The sequence below is a fragment of the Balaenoptera physalus genome, assembly GCF_965194825.1.
Source record: "Balaenoptera physalus genome assembly, chromosome: 5".
Classification (NCBI taxonomy): domain Eukaryota; kingdom Metazoa; phylum Chordata; class Mammalia; order Artiodactyla; family Balaenopteridae; genus Balaenoptera; species Balaenoptera physalus.
Window position 1 is genome coordinate 23,745,843 of NC_138884.1, and position 15,852 is coordinate 23,761,694.

General features: G+C 42.3%; 2 protein-coding genes across 8 annotated transcripts in view; both read right to left on the reverse strand.

The window, feature by feature from the left end:
* The window catches only part of DNAJB14 (DnaJ heat shock protein family (Hsp40) member B14), a 49,237-nt gene extending 39,415 nt beyond the window's left edge, over window positions 1–9,822 (reverse strand). For 2 of the 6 annotated variants that reach the window (XM_082462345.1, XM_082462346.1), the window contains exon 1: window positions 8,402–9,794. In XM_082462345.1, coding sequence (XP_082318471.1) covers window positions 8,402–9,185 — 784 coding nt within the window. In that variant the 5' untranslated portion in view covers window positions 9,186–9,794. Of the gene's footprint in view, window positions 1–8,401 lie in introns of all 6 variants that reach the window. The other 4 variants (XM_082462344.1, XM_082462349.1, XM_082462347.1 and 1 more) reach the window with 4 other exon arrangements.
* Window positions 9,823–10,153: 331 nt separating this feature from the next.
* H2AZ1 (H2A.Z variant histone 1) lies at window positions 10,154–12,404 on the reverse strand. 2 transcript variants are annotated; one of them, XM_082462372.1, is made up of 5 exons: window positions 12,246–12,404; window positions 11,725–11,802; window positions 11,330–11,443; window positions 10,851–10,980; window positions 10,154–10,592 (listed from the first exon to the last, which is right to left on the reverse strand). In XM_082462372.1, the coding sequence occupies exons 1-5, from the start codon at window positions 12,246–12,248 to the stop codon at window positions 10,531–10,533; spliced, it is 387 nt and encodes a 128-aa protein (XP_082318498.1). In that variant the 5' UTR covers window positions 12,249–12,404; the 3' UTR covers window positions 10,154–10,530. The 2 variants fall into 2 exon arrangements, with proteins under 2 accessions (XP_082318498.1, XP_082318499.1); XM_082462373.1 differs by lacking the exon at window positions 11,725–11,802 and having other exon boundaries at window positions 12,246–12,402.
* Between the last annotated feature and the right edge of the window lie 3,448 nt (window positions 12,405–15,852).

Sequence of the window (15,852 nt, forward strand, 5' to 3'; positions counted from 1 at the left end):
GGACTGACATGTACACACTGCTATATTTAGAATAGATAACTAACAAGGACCTACTGTAGAGCACAGGGAACTCTGCTCAATACTCTGTAATGACCTACATGGGAAAAGAATTCAAGAAAGGAATAGATACACGTATATGTATAACTAAATCACTTTGCTCTACACCTGAAACTAACATAACATTGTTAATTGTTTGATTAAACAAGCAATTGTTAGTCAACTATACTCCAATATAAAATAAAAATTAAAAAAAAAGAAAAATGATATCTAGAGAACAAAATATGCCAAATAAATGCAACATATGTCCTTTTTGCTATCAAAAACATAACTGGGAGAACCGGCAGAATTTGAATGAAGTACATGCATTAATTTCATGAATCTGATGGTTATACTGTTGTTATGTAAGAGTGTCCTTGTCTTAAAAAACATACACTGAATTATTTAGGGGTAACAGGACATCATGTCTACAACTTACTCTTAATTGGTTCAGGAAAAAATATAATAAGAACAAATTGTGTATGTGTGTGGGTGGGGGAGAGATAGCAGGGAGAGAGAGGGAAGGCACGATAAAGCAAATGCAGTAAAATTTTATCAAATAGGAAGCCTGAGTGAAATGTACATAGGGAAGTCTACACTATTTTTAAGACTTTTCTATAAGTTTGAAAGTATTTCAGAATTTTAAAAAAGCTAAAATATGGAGGGAAAATAGAGAGAGTATATGAAAAGAAAATATAACTGTTTTCAGTAATTTTTATCAGTGAGGTAATATTGGTAATATTACACTGAAACTATTATGTATATGATGTGGCATAAAGCAAATAAATAATCATGACATAGTCTATCATTTGCCATGGCCTTGAAAACCAGGATTACTACTGTGGAAGGAAAAAAATAGAAATAGAAGTGAGAAAAGTTTAAACACCCCAAAGTGCTTAACTTGAATTGGACTTACTAGTATAAACTTATTAAGCTGTTTTAGCTTAAAAAAAAAAAATTCCCTAGTCTGTACACTGAAAAGGCTCAGAAACAATGAACAATCTATTAGCCACAGCATCCTTAGTACCAGATTGTGATACTGAAACACCATTTTCCACTAAAAGAAACCAGGGCTTATTGGAGATATGGTTGATTCCAGGTCTAGTATAGGGGATATATAAGAGGAACCTGAAACTTTCTGTTATACCAGAGAAAGGAAACTATTAAAAACTATTGGGAATGTGTTTATAGGACTCAGGAGCTAACCTAAAGGGGTTCTCACTGGCCAAATCTAAAAAATAATATTATCTGCTTTTGGAAAAGGGGAGCCAACTCCTTTTCTGGAAAACTGATAAAAGCAGTCAAGCACTTATCATATCCTGCCTTTCCTATATGAACTGCACCACTGTGTAACCCTAAGACAGATGAGGGGAAAGTGTCTCTTTATAGAAGTGTTTCATCCAATAAAAGAAAAAAGTATTTTTTAAAAATTGTTAAAGCCAGATGTGAAAGTGGTTATATGTGCTTATATTTGCACGTGGCCACAAAGTCCCTATGCATGCTAATTAGAAGTTATCTGTACATTCCCTTTCATTCTTAGCACAAACACATTCTCTCATGGACATCTTCCATGTTAACAGCTAGATGCTAGATATTGCTAAAGCAGGATCATATAGTTGCTTTAAATTTTCAAGTTATTATGATACTGAAAATCTTTCTACAATTTCATGCGTAGGAGCTGTGCTTAACAATGGCCGTGTGTATACATGCACTCACGCCAAGCACTCTTTGGCTCCAGAAGAGTGAAAATTTGGACAAGTTCCATTACCTCTGGGTCTCACTATCCAGTTTTATCATCTTAAAATGGAATCAGCAAGGTTTTCTGGATTAACAATCACTGGAACCAATGCCTGAGAAGGTAATGTGATTCAGTTCAAATACTGCCAGAATTTAGAACACATTGGCCTTTTCTGATTTATTAAATGTCTTAGCTATCATATGAGATCTCAGTTACTACAATAATGTGCAGTATTACAAACATTAGTTGGGCAGATACAGTACTTATAAACCAGATTACATTTACTTTTGGTTTTAAAACTATGCAACCTTATTTTATGTGTTCACTTTCCAGACAAACAGCTTTGCTTGTGGTTTTAATGTAATTTGTACTTACTTTAAGTATACCCCATATTAAGGACCAGTGGAAAAGTAAATATAGTATTAAAAATGGTTATGTGGATAATCCAAAAGTGAAAAACCAAGATCTGTTTTTATTTCATAAGGTTCTGCTGCACACCTGTTATAATGTCCATCACTAACAAAACCTAAAATAAGAACACATGATTTGAAAAAAGGATTTTTTTCCTTCTTCCTCGCAAACTGGAAATAGCTTTTGTGTGATTATAAAAGTAATGTTCAGCTCATTAAAAAAGACATAACAAAGTGAAGATCACTTATAAATCCCAAGAAAAACAAGAAAAAAAATCACTCAACCATTTTGGTATATTTAACTCTAGTTACTCTAGTTGGCTAGCTGTCTAGCTTTTTATATATTCTGAAACAAAACGAGAATAATCTACATATGACTGTAGCCTACCTTTATTAAATTCATAATTCAATGTATATATCATTTTATAGCAATAAATCTAGGTCCACATCATCTTTATTTTTTAAGACCTTATTCAGAACTATTGCAATAGGGGAGAGAGAGCAGGCTGAACTCTGAATTCATTAAGGCAGCTGGGAATTTGTAGCCAATAAGCAGGGTGAGGTGGGTCAGTGGATGGAAAATTACTGAGGCACATCATCGTTTTTAATAGGTGCATAGTATATGAATGCAATGCAATTTATTTAATCAATTCCCACTGATGGACTCTTTCCAAATTCTTGCTACAGTGACAACCCTTATACATACATTTTTGCACACTTGTCCGATTATGGAAAAACTTCATTTGTGAATATATTACCATGAAAAGGCTTACAGCTATAACTTTTTCATTTATTTATTTAACAAATTGTCTTCATTGATAAGGGAATAAAATTATATAAACAAGTATTATTTCAGAAAATCTAGGCTTTACAGATGCCACAAGTATATGCAAAACACTGTTAGACACCCTAAGAGTAGAAAAGATGATTAACATTAAAATAGTTCCTGACAGCAGAGGAATTTTTAATGTAGGAAAGGAACAACTATATACATAAATAATACAAGTAATAAATGCAAGGCAAGGAGAACTACATGTTAACTAAGAAGGGAATGAGTAGTTGAATCCAAACGGAGATTAATCCCAACTTAAGGTAATTATTTTATGCTTAAATAGGTAACTAAAAAATGACAGAAAAGAGACGAATACTATATTGTTAATTCCAAGGCACTATCCAAATACTTTTGCCATAGTATTCAATAGTAATACATGAAATTCTTATAGCTCTTAATAAAATAACCTTATAATAATCCTGTGAAGACTACAGATAAAACTGCGATCCAGGAAAGGAAAGGGGAATGACAGGAATTAAGCCATTTTTGTGTCCAGCAGATACTTTCTATTTCATTCTTCTAGAATGTAAGCTCCCAGAGGATAAGAACTCTGTCTTACTGTTCACTGACTCCCTAGTTCCTAGAACAGTGCCTGCCACGAAGAAGTATGGATTCAGTAAATATTTGTTGAATAAATATATCCCCATTTTATAGATGAGGAAATCGAGGATCAGAAAGACAGTTACGGATGTAGGGGCACAAAACCATTAAATTAAGGTTCAAACCAAATTCAGTATTCTTTCTTCAACTATAACGTCTGAAATAGTTTGGTTATTAGCTGAAATTTGGAGATCATTTTGTAACACTTGGTGCTATCAAAATAACTGTTCTGAATGTATAATTTACACCTGTCACTAAATTTTGATTAAGTCAGAAACAGAAGAAAACGGAATTGTCTTGAAAGGAATAGGCTGGATAATACTCCAGATGTGAAATGACAGTTTTAAAAGCTTTATTTTACCAATTTAAGTGCGACAAAGGGGGACAGAACTTTGAATTTTTTATCAGATTTAAATTTAAAAATAATGCAGCAAAAAAAAAAGAAGAAAAATCTACACACATGTCTCATCTGAGGGGAAAAATAAAAAGAGGACTATCGGGCTTCCCTGGTGGTGCAGTGGTTGGGAATCTGCCTGCCAATGCAGGGGACACGGGTTCGCGCCCTGGTCTGGGAAAATCCCACATGCCACGGAGCAAGTAGGCCCGTGAGCCACAACTACTGAGCCTGCGCGTCTGGAGCCTGTGCTCCGCAACAAGAGAGGCCGCGATAATGAGAGGCCTGCGCACCGCGATGAAGAGTGGCCCCCACTTGCCGCAACTACAGGAAGCCCTAGCACAGAAACGAAGACCCAACATAGTAATCAATCAATCAATAAATAAATCTTTAAAAAAAAAAAAAAAGGACTATTTTAATTGCTATTGTGCAGATAGATGCTGCAAATTATACGTGAGTTATCCATTCAATAAAGTAGACACAGGATGGCCTTTTTTGAAGCTGGAGGCTGCCATTTGGTTCAAATTACTACGAAATTCTTGAAAACAATTAAAATGCTTTTCTTTGAAAAAAAAATCTATACTTCAAACTGCCTGCCAATTAGTATGAAACACTAAAGTATTAAAGTACCAATGTAAAGAATTAAAACAGTGAGACTGTATCTCTGTAAAAATCCAAAACATATCAATAATCCAATAAATATACAGTTCAAGAAACTAAAATGCAATTTACTTTTGCATGCTGACATTACTTTTCCAGAATATTTATATGTCCTATGTAGTAGACATATACATATATCAATCCTTTCAAACATAAACCAAACTCACAGTATGAAAATATTTGAAAGCTGTAAAATTCAATTTGCTTAGAAGTCCACTGCAATAAATAAACTGTAAAATAATATTCTCAACTAAATACTTAGAAAGCAACAATGTCCTAGATTCATTTGAAGATGCTTTTCCTCAAGGGAAACTCTTGCCAGTTTTTTAAAGTGGTTTATCAATCAGACTTCTCACCTGGCAAGAATAAAATGTAAAGAGGACAAAAATTCTGCAATTTAGCTAGAACTTAGTCTCACATCTTCTCATTCACTATATAAAAATAAAGAGAAATCAAAATTCAATGTTTTATTTTGCCTATCTTAGCATGAAAACACATTCATCCAAACTCTGAGTTATAAGGATTTGAGGGTAGTCTAGAATAGGTGAAATTCAGGTATAAAAATTTTAAATTCCATTTTAAACAATAGCTTTAATTCCCTTCTACACTAAATATTTTATCAGGAACTTATACAAATGTTCTAGATCTTTCCCTCCCCTGAATTCTTAAATTATTCCAATAAACATCTTCTGAGAACATTCTATGTAAAATACACGTTAAGTATTTGCACTTGACTTATCTCAGCTAATGTTCACATGGGCCCTTGATGAAATCTTCCTTTTACTCATAACTAAACAAGGCTTGGCAACATTAAGCAACTCATCCCTGGTTATAAAGCTGTCAGAGGCAAAGTCTGCACCTGAATAAGGTCTTCAGACTACACCACAACTGTAATCAACCACTTTATTTGGTAATCACATATTGCCTTACAATACATTGTACTATTAACTTTCACTGTTATTTTCTTAATTTTCCCTATGTTCATGTCTTTAAGAGCAACGTGTTGTGCTTTGATATCTTACAGTATCTTTAGTATTAGCAGATTGATTCAAGTTGCTTGTATGATAGAATTACAGACTACAAGTTTAAAAATTCTCAAAGCCTCACACTTGTTAAATGGAAATGATACCAAAATAACTGAGTGCTGTTAAATGCCTTCCATGTATTAACTCATTTAATTCTCATAATAGCCCTATGAAATCGGTACCTTATTGTCCCATTTTGCAGACAAAAGTGCTAAAAGCTAGAAAGGTTATCTAACTTGCCCAAGATTAAGGTTACAAGCTAGTTTGGGGCAAGGTTTCAAAAGCAAGGGTATTCTGTCTCGAGTGGTTACACGCTCAATGTTAAAACTGTCCCTCTAAGATTAGACAATGACTAAATGAAATCATGTGTTCATACAGTAGAGAACTTCAAAAAATTTTAACTCTGGGCAATGATTTCTTGGATATGAAACCAAAAGCACAGGCAATAAAAGCAAAAATAGACAAATGGCCCTATATCAAACTTAAAAAACTCCTGTACATCAAAAGAAACAACAGAATGAAAGACAACCTACAAAATGGGAGAAAAAAATCTGCAAATCACATATCTGATAAGGAGTTAATATCTAAAATATATAAAGAACTCCTACAACTCGACAACAAAAAAATAACCTAATTTAAAAATGGGCAAAGGACTTGAATAGATATTTCTCAAAAAATGATATAAAAATGGCCAACAAGCAAATAAAAAGATGCTCAACATCACTAATTGTTAGAGAAATGCAAATCAAAACCACAATGAGATATCACCACACACTTGCCAGGATGGCTACTATCAAAAACCAAAATGCAAACAAACAGAAAATAACAAGTGTTAGTGAGGATGTGGAGAAACTGGAACTCTTGTGCACTGTTGGTAGGAATGTAAAATGGCGTTAACTGCTATGGAAAACAGTATGGCAGTTCCTCAAAAAAAGTGAAAACAGAATTACCAATATGATCCAGCAATCCCATTTCTGGGTATATATCCAAAAGAAGTGAAAGCAGGATCACAAAGAGGTATTTGCACACCCATGTTCATAGCAGCATTATTCACAGTAGCTAAGATATGGAAACTACAATCTATTCATAGATGATGAATGGATACCGAAAATGTGGTGTATATATATGCAATGGAATATTATGCAGCCTTCAAAAAGGAACTCCTGTTATATTTATGCTACAACATGGATGAACTTCATGGACACTATGCTAAGTTAAATAAGCCAGTCAAAAAAGGCAAGTACTATATAATTCCACTTATATAAGTTATCTAAAGTAGCCAAATTTTTAAATGAAATTACAGTGGTGGTTGCCAGGGGCTGGGTGGGTAGGTAAATGGGGAATTGTTTAATTGGCATAGAGTTTTAGTTTTGTAAGACAAAATTTTGGAGATCTGTTGTACCACAGTGTGAAAATGGTTAACACGACTGAACTATACACTTAAAAATGGTTAAGTTGGTGAATTTTGTTGTGTTTTTGCCACATTAAAAAAAAAAAAAAAAATCACTAACTTTTCTTTCATTTCCCTCTCCTGTCCTCCCTGGTACAGTACTTAACAGCAGTGTAATGAAAAGGATAGAGAAAAGTACAGTATGCAAGGGCTTCAACAATGTAGAAAAAAATTAAGAAAACAACAACAAAATGAAACAGGTCGCCCCACATTTTTACTTACTGATAATTTTCTTCTTAACCTGGAAATATCTTGAACCTCAAGTGAAACAGTATCCTATCGGCCAGACAATGGAGTGTAGTGGTGAAGGGCCTTTTGGAGCTAGAGAGCTCAAGTAGTATTATTCTGACTTTGCTACTAATTACTGTCTGACCTTGGGTAAGTTATTTTCATTCATTCATTCATCAAAAAGTCTGCTTCCATATGAGTAAACCTGGTCAAATGAATCCTAGGATTGTTCTGGGAAGTAAATGAAACAATTCATGTAAAACACTAGACACTTTGTAAGCGCTCAATACATGCTGGCTATAATTACTTTACAGCCTAGAAAGCAGGACAAGAACAGGACTTCGACTAAAGGAAGTCCAGTACTCTATTCCTAAACATGTGCCTCATTTGCCGATAATTATGGTGCTATCGAATCGGATACTACTTAGCAAATCATTCCTGACTCCATCATTCTTGTGCTCCTCTCTTCTAAAGAACTGTCTCTCGGAAAAGCAATGTCATCTCAGGTGTTCGAAAACGTCTGCTTTGGCAACAGTGTTTCCTACCCCAGAGGCGGTGGAACCAGGGACCTGTACATTAACCACCAAGATTTCCCCGTTCCTCTCACTTCATTAGGGGCCTAGACCTTATTTGGGGGTGAAGATGAGGAGGGAGGGGGCCACACACCCACACACCCAGATATAAAGCCTCACTCTGGTAAGACAGCACCAGACGAATCTCCTGGAAGAATGACAGCTGGACATTTACGAAAACCGACCGGGGAACCGGCAACTCTCGCCTGCCGGCTGAGAGCCGGCATCTCGCAGGCAAGCTGGCGCGGAGGGAGTCTCGGGCGGTCCACAGCGGGCCTGGCTGGGTCGGTCAGGGCCGGGGCGGGGGTGTGTCGGGGAGGAGCGTCCAGGGGGCCAGGCGGGCGGGGTCGTGGGGCCCGGGGGCCCCGCGGCTCCCAGAGGGGCGATGGTGGGGCGGGGGCGGGCTGCGCGGCGGCCCGGGGACCGGCCGGGGAAGAAGGGGACCGAGGGCCTCACCGCGGGCCGAGGGCAGTGGGTAGAGCTTCTCGGCCTTCTGCAGGAAGCGCTGGGCCTTCTCGCGGTTGCCGGCGTTCAGGGCCTCCCGGGCGATCTCGACACATTTCTCCGCCTCATCCCGGTTCCCCTCCATGGCTTGCGCCTTCTTCCGTTTCCTGCGGGAGCGCAGCGACGAGAGGCGGAAGCCGCCGTCGCCGAGGAGGCGAGGCCGGCCGGGGATGGGGGGCGTGCGGAGGCGAGCGGGGAGGAGCGCAGGCGACCGCGGCGGAGCGCAGGCGACCGCAGCGGCGGGGCCCCGGCGCGCTGGCGGGATCGCGGCTCCGCCTCCTCTCGGCGGCCTCCCCGCCCCCCGCGGGCGGCTACGGCTCGAGCCGCATCCCTCCCGGCCCCCGGACGGACCTCCCGGGCCCGACCGCCCGAGCCGACTCGGCGGTCCCTGCCTGGCGCGGCCCGGCTCGGGGCCGACCGACCTGGGGGGCGGGGGTGCGGGCGATACCGGGCCGGCTGCCCGCCGGGGGGTTCCGCCGAGGCGGGGACCCGACCGCCCGCACCCGACCGCCCGCAGCGGCAGTGCCGTGCCCCCTGACCTCCCGGGGCGGCCCGCTCGGGCGGCAGCCCGCCTTCCTATAGCGGCCGGGCGACGGGTCGGGGTGGGGACGTCAGTTTTCAGGAAGATTCCCAGGGATCGAAGGCCCCGCCTCTGGGCCCCCAGCCTCGGGAGGATTCCGTCAGGTGAGGACCGCGCTTCCGGCACAGGTGTTCGGGAAGCCCAGGAGAGCTTCATTTGACCCTCACTCCTGTTTCATTGTCGTATTTCAGCGATACACCATTTTTCCGACCCAGATGCCATTAAACTTAGTACATCCAAGAGGTACAAAGCAAACACTTACATAATTTGTAGCTTGCACTTATTCTGGTGAAAACCACAACCCTAGTAAGGCTTCATGACCGAAACAGGGCGGAAATCAGCTCTTTGGGAGCGTATTACCATCACATAAGTAAACTTGTTGGGTTTTTTCCCTTCTCTCATTTTAACAACACCCCTTGTGAAATGCTGTACCATGTCATGTTGGTCTCCTCGGTGAAGGGAAAGGACCCACTTTTTGCTTGGTAACGCCCTCTTCCAAATTTCAAAAATTAAGAACTGGCCAGAAACCAAGTGTCGAAATGATCCGTACTACAAAATGCTCAGTAGAGATATTGTTAGCCATGCCAGCAAATATGAACTCAGGACTTTCATAGAAATCCTGATTCCCCTCTGTAAAATGGGAATAGCACGTCCCCCAAAGATGTTACCGGGCACTGAACAATTTAATTCAAGTAGGCTTCAAAACAGCCTGCAGCACACAGGAAACACTATTCTCAGTCTAAACTGGAAGTTCCTTCCGTGGAGGTAGCTACGTACAGGACTTCCCTACCTGCTCCCCACCTCTCCCACCAAACTCCACCACAGTGCTCTGGCGTAGTGCTGCTGTCACAAACAGCAAACACAGCTAACAAACGGAGATGGTCAAACTTAACCTAGAAAACAGCAACTTGTCCCATGTTCCAGCTCCTGCTGAAGTTTTAAAACCTTTAATAGTTCATTACATAGTAGTCAAAAAAAATTATACTTGTGCCTTCTGACTCTGCTGATCTACAGAATTAACAGTTTAATTTCAAGGAAACAAATGTGCTTAGGTTATTGCTTGATAAGATACCTATTCAAAACAAAGCTGTTCCTATTATAATCAAGCAGATTTTATACACAACTAGTTTGGGATATGACCTTTATTGAGCTTATCCACCGGAGTGGAAATAATGTCTGTACAAAACCAAATGTTTGTTACTATAACTTCTGCATCACAATTAAAATCCAAACAGTTTTTTAAAAACAGTCAACTCAATCAAAACCCACTATTTCAGAATCAATAGCTTCTTTGAAGCCACAGTAACACTTAAATATGGTTAAGACTCGAATGCAGAAATTTGGTTGGTTGGAAAGCTAATTAAACTTCCAACTTGCTCAGATAGAATTACAAAAAGGCAAAATTGTGTTTTTCACAGAGATACAGTCCACTGGAATCACCAACACTGGACAGCTGTTAGAGTACTTAGAGTCCTGAGATAATAAGGAATCCAGGCATCCTTTAGACAGTCTTCTGTTGTCCTTTCTTCCCAATCAGAGATTTGTGGATGTGTGGAATGACACCTGGAAGAAGGATAAAATAACATAGTACTTTAAAACCAAGATAGTTTAATGTTCAACTTGGAAGACGTCTTTAAATGTGAGACCGAAGTGTGCAGAGTAAAAATTCAGAAATACATACAGATATCAAATTTCATGATGCAACCATACTACAAATCACTGAAACTATACTGTGTCCTCTTCTAGACTGAAAATTACTAGTGGAAATTAAAGCAAAGAATTCTTTTCTCTAAAGAAATTAAAATTTTAGTATTTACATACCACCACCAGCAATTGTAGCCTTGATGAGAGAGTCCAATTCTTCATCTCCACGAATAGCAAGTTGCAAGTGACGAGGGGTAATACGTTTTACCTTCAAGTCTTTTGATGCATTTCCTGCCAATTCAAGTACCTAGAAGACAAAATGTAATCAATCTCCTTCCCGCTTTCCTAATCTTCAAGATCCTGACAAGAATCAAAGCCTCATGAACGTGTATCTACCAAGTGTCATCTCCCCCACTACCTGAATGGCAAGATACGCAAAAGCTATAAAGGGGTCACGCAATTTTATTTCCTAAAGCCGCAAACTCAAGCCCAGTAGGATCCCATCGTGAACACCAGCCCCCTCTAGCGTTGTCAGAAGCTTCTCGCCGCGTTTAGAGCCTGGGAGTTTTCTTGCATCACTTTCCTCCTTCCCTCCCGCCGCCTCCCCCCACCCACCCCCCCAATCTTTCCCAGATTATAGGCGTACACCCATTTACCTCTGCGGTGAGATACTCCAGGATGGCTGCGCTGTACACAGCGGCAGTCGCGCCCACACGTCCATGGCTGGTCGTCCTAGATTTCAGGTGTCGATGAATACGGCCCACCGGGAACTTTATTTTTAGAATACACAAACATAAATGCACAAAGATAGACGGGCCAAAGATGGTAAAATTATACGCGCGCCAAAGCAAGGGGAACGGACGCTGGTGCAGCAACGCGCCCCAGCACCCACACACGTGATCGCCCCCCTCCCTGATATTTATTGTATCGGTAAACCAAGTCGCGACACCATCACCCACGCAAAGACGAAACGCTCATCTAGAGTGGTGATAAACAAGAGAGGAAAAGGAAAGAAAAACGCCACGATTCCCAGACTGCACGAACCACTGACCTGCAAACCGGCTCTCTGCGAGCGGGAAACCGCCTTTGTCTTGGCCTTTCCGGAGTCCTTCCCAGCCTTACCGCCAGCCTGCGGCGCGCACACGCCCGCGAGCGAAGAAGGAACGCAGAATATAGGATTACCAGGGCGGCGCGCCCCTCCCCCACCGCGGCGCGGCCCGGGCGCGAGCGCGGCCCCGTTCCCAGCCGGGGTCTTCGGCCCGTCGCGCGCCGCAAGGGCGACCCCGCCCGCCCGACCCGCGTTGCGCGCCCGCCGCGGCCGCGCGCCGCCGTCCACCCGCTCGCCGCCCGCTGGCCCCCAGCGGCGCTGCGCGCGCCACCCAACCGTCGCCGCCCGCCGCGAGATCGGAGGCTGCTCCGCTCGCCGCCGACAAAACACCTCCCCCCGCTCTTCCAAATCCTGTCTCCGCGCGTTCCCAGCCGCTGCCGCTTCAACCCCATCTCCGTTTGTAACGGGTTTTTCTCCCGCCGGCAAAAACCCGCGGAGTCTTCGAGCGCCTCCACCAAGTTTACCATTTCAAATTCTGCTGAAGCTCAAACAAGCAAGGCAAAGAGAGGACTAGTCAAACACCCAGCGTGAACCTGCCGCCTACTCCTTCGTCGCACCGCGATTCAAACTGCGCTGTCTCCCGCCTTCCCCGCTCCCTTTATACTGCAGAATGTTCCCTCATCCGGGAACTCGGATTGCTCATCCCACCAATGGCTGCTACCCGCCCTCGGGACGCGTCCTTGAAGCCTCAGCCAATGAGCAAGCGAAGAAAAGGGCGGAGGGGCGGGCGCTTCGCAGCTCGAGTCGCTATTGGGGCGTGGAGAAGGTGGTGGGGGAGGGCGGAGGGATGGGAACTGGGGAGAAGAAGGGCACGGCGGCGGGAGGGAAGAAACAGAGCGAGCTACGCTGCGGGAGCAAGGGGACCCGCCGGCTGTGGTCACGTGCCTGGGAGGCGGGGCTGAGAGGCTTAGGGGAGGAGCACGCAGTACCGAGCACCGCCCCCCTCCACCCCCCCGCCCCCGTCGCCCGCTCCGCCTTCGTCTCCTAGCCTGGTTCCAGAGACTACGTGAAGTCTCCGCGGGGTCTAGCGCGCCCTCCTTCCCGCCCTGCTCCCCCCGCAAGAGCACCTCGCAGGCGGAGACCCGCCAGTCCTCATCCTTCTTCCGGGTCCCGGGGTACCCTCCTCCCCGGTCCCCTCTGCATCCCTGCGGATCCTCCGGTCTGACAGGTAGCGCGAACGCGTCCAGTGAGAGGAGCCCCGAGTTCATCGCGAACCACAGCCTAGATAGTGATGCCGCCGCGTTCCTTCCCCCTAGGCGAGTCCCGAGCCACCGACTGATCACGACCCACTGTTGCCACTTCATTTTCAGCTGAATGTCGCTACTCTCCTTTCCTCACGACTTTTGACTCCCCTACCTCCCCTACCCCACCCCAACGGGATAGTTTCACAGGAAAATCAGTGAAGCAGAGTCACCTCGTTGGTCACAAAAGACGTTTTGGTCTACCCATAGAGGGCTTGGGGTGAGGCGGTAATCTTTTCTTAAATCATAAGCCGTGTTTCTGTGGAAATTACATGTCAATGGGTTGTACCTATAGCCTGGTGTCTAAAGTTGATTTAGTGAAACCTCAAAGCTATTATGTGTCAACTTGTATGCTAAACAGTTTGCTACATGACAAATGTTCGGTAAATGTCAGTGGGGTAACTCCCAACATGATTCACAGACAGTTACAGATGGTCCGTGTAATCAATTGCAAATGGTGGGCTTAAAAAATAGTACTGTACACACACAGTACGATCCTAATGCCAGCTACTTAGTCTTCCAACTAATAGATTAATAACACCTGTATACATGTCCAGCTGCTTGAAGAAAGCAGTGATCTAAATCTTTAATATTTATAGTGTTTAATAGTGTATTACATTTTAAACATATTTCAGTATTTCTGACGTCAAGAAATTTTGAAATACATACTTTTAAATACTGTAGTTGGGGTTTCAATTTGAAAGATTTTATCAAATTAGAGGACCTCTCTATTTCTAAGAGTTAAGTTCCAAGATTCCCAACAATTTGACACGAAGGCTTATTATTTTCTTCCCCTTGCGCAACTGAGATTTCTTAGGATGTAATTAATCAATAGCAAGAGTTAATCAGCTCTCCCACTGAATTGATATAATGACCTTAAAAGCTATGAAACCTGATGTAATATTTAACCTGAGCTCCACTGAGGCTTCCTGATACATAACTCACAAACCGACATTAATACCTTCTCCAGTTTGGAGACTATATATGTACTCTTTGCTATGAGGCCCAGCTAAAGGAATTCACTGTTGCCTCACTGAATAGTGGTTAAGAGAATGAGCTCAGGAGCAGGTAGACAAGAATTCTGCTCTGCTTCCTTCTCAGTGTGTCATCTTAGTTACTTTTTGGAGCGTCAATGTCCTCTTCTATGAAAAGGGTATGATAACACCTATTTTCAGATGGTTGTTGAAAGATGAAAGGAGAAGGTATGTGATATACGTGCTAATGTGTTTATCACACAGCAAGCCCTCGACGATAACTATGGTATCTTCTACACTGGATGTTGGGGAGGGATGAAATAAAGTATCTTCGATTCCTAAGTCTTTTTCCCTGTCTAGTGCATTGTCGTCCTTTGACATGAAAGCAGCAAGCCTGAAACCTACCCGAAGTATATGCAACCAACTCATCCAACATCCAAACTAAAGTCCAAAATTGGTTTAATACTTTCAATAGTTTTCCACATCCTTTGGAGAATAGGAGAATATCAGTTTCAACACTTTTCACAGCAGTTTTATGAAGATTTCCTACTCGCTTTGCTGCCCTGGAAACAGCATGGTAAAAATGTGTTAATATTCTTGGTTTCTGTCTCCTCAACTTGGGTTTATACTAATACATGTAATACACGTATATATATAGCCAGAGCTATATAATTCTTTTTGTTCAATGCCATACCCAGTCAGCTACTTAGTAAGTGCTCTCTTGTCATAGGAAACTTATATGAGGTAGATGGCTCCACTGTTATTGACTTTCTCTTTAATAGTCTTTTCCTAACTCAGCCACACTTTCTATGATCAATTATTATCCCCTCTCAAACACTAGTATGAATGTTAACTTCTATTCTTGACTTTTTATGTTGAGAATTTGAGAGATGGTCTCACACTGGGGAATCTCAAATTTCTCAAGTACATCTTACTTTGAACACCTGTTTTTAAGCAAATGCAAACAGACTTCCCAGTTATTTCAAAGGATATCAGCCTACCACTGGTAGTGGTCCCTGGCCTGTTAGGAACTGGGCCGCACAGCAGGAGGTGAGCAGCGGGGGAGCGAGCAAAGCTTCATCTGTATTTATAGCTGCTCCCCATCGCTCGCATTACCGCCTGAGCTCCGTCTCCTGTCAACATTATGTAGAGTTGTATAATTATTTCACTATATATTTGAATGTAATAATAATAGAAAGAAAGTGCACAGTAAATGTAATGCGCTTGAATCATCCCCAAACTACCCCCCCACCCCCCGGTCTGTGGAAAAATTGTCTTCCCAGAACCCGGTCCCTGGTGCCAAAAAGGTTGGGGACCACTGGCCTAGATAGATAATGGCAGAATTCTTTTGGTTAGATAATCCACATTAGAATCTTGGCATCCACCTAGGGCATCCGGGAAAGAAAGTGCCTTCAAGGACTCACTCAGTTGTCAATAACTGAGTCCCACTGCAGTGTAATACAAAATATTGAGCTAGAGTAAAAGAACTGGGAATGATTCTGGGCAGCCATATGCCCAGCCATATAGCCATGCTAGCTATATGGCCCTGAGTAGGCTGAACTCTAAGCCACAGTTTCTTCATTTTTTATAGAGGGATTCACAGCACTAGATAAGCCAACCTCATAGAATTGTGAAAGGATTTCATGAAGTGTGAGGAATATACTCCATATATTCTAATATGATGTACTAATATTTGTGGCACAAAGGCCGTAGTTCTCCCTGAATTCTTCACGTAAGTGTGATTATGTTAAGAGACACCTATGTGTTTAACTGAGTGTTGATGAAACAAAGACCATGGATTTAAATTCCAAATTTCCCAGTTATACACTTCCCATGACCACAGATTTCACACACTT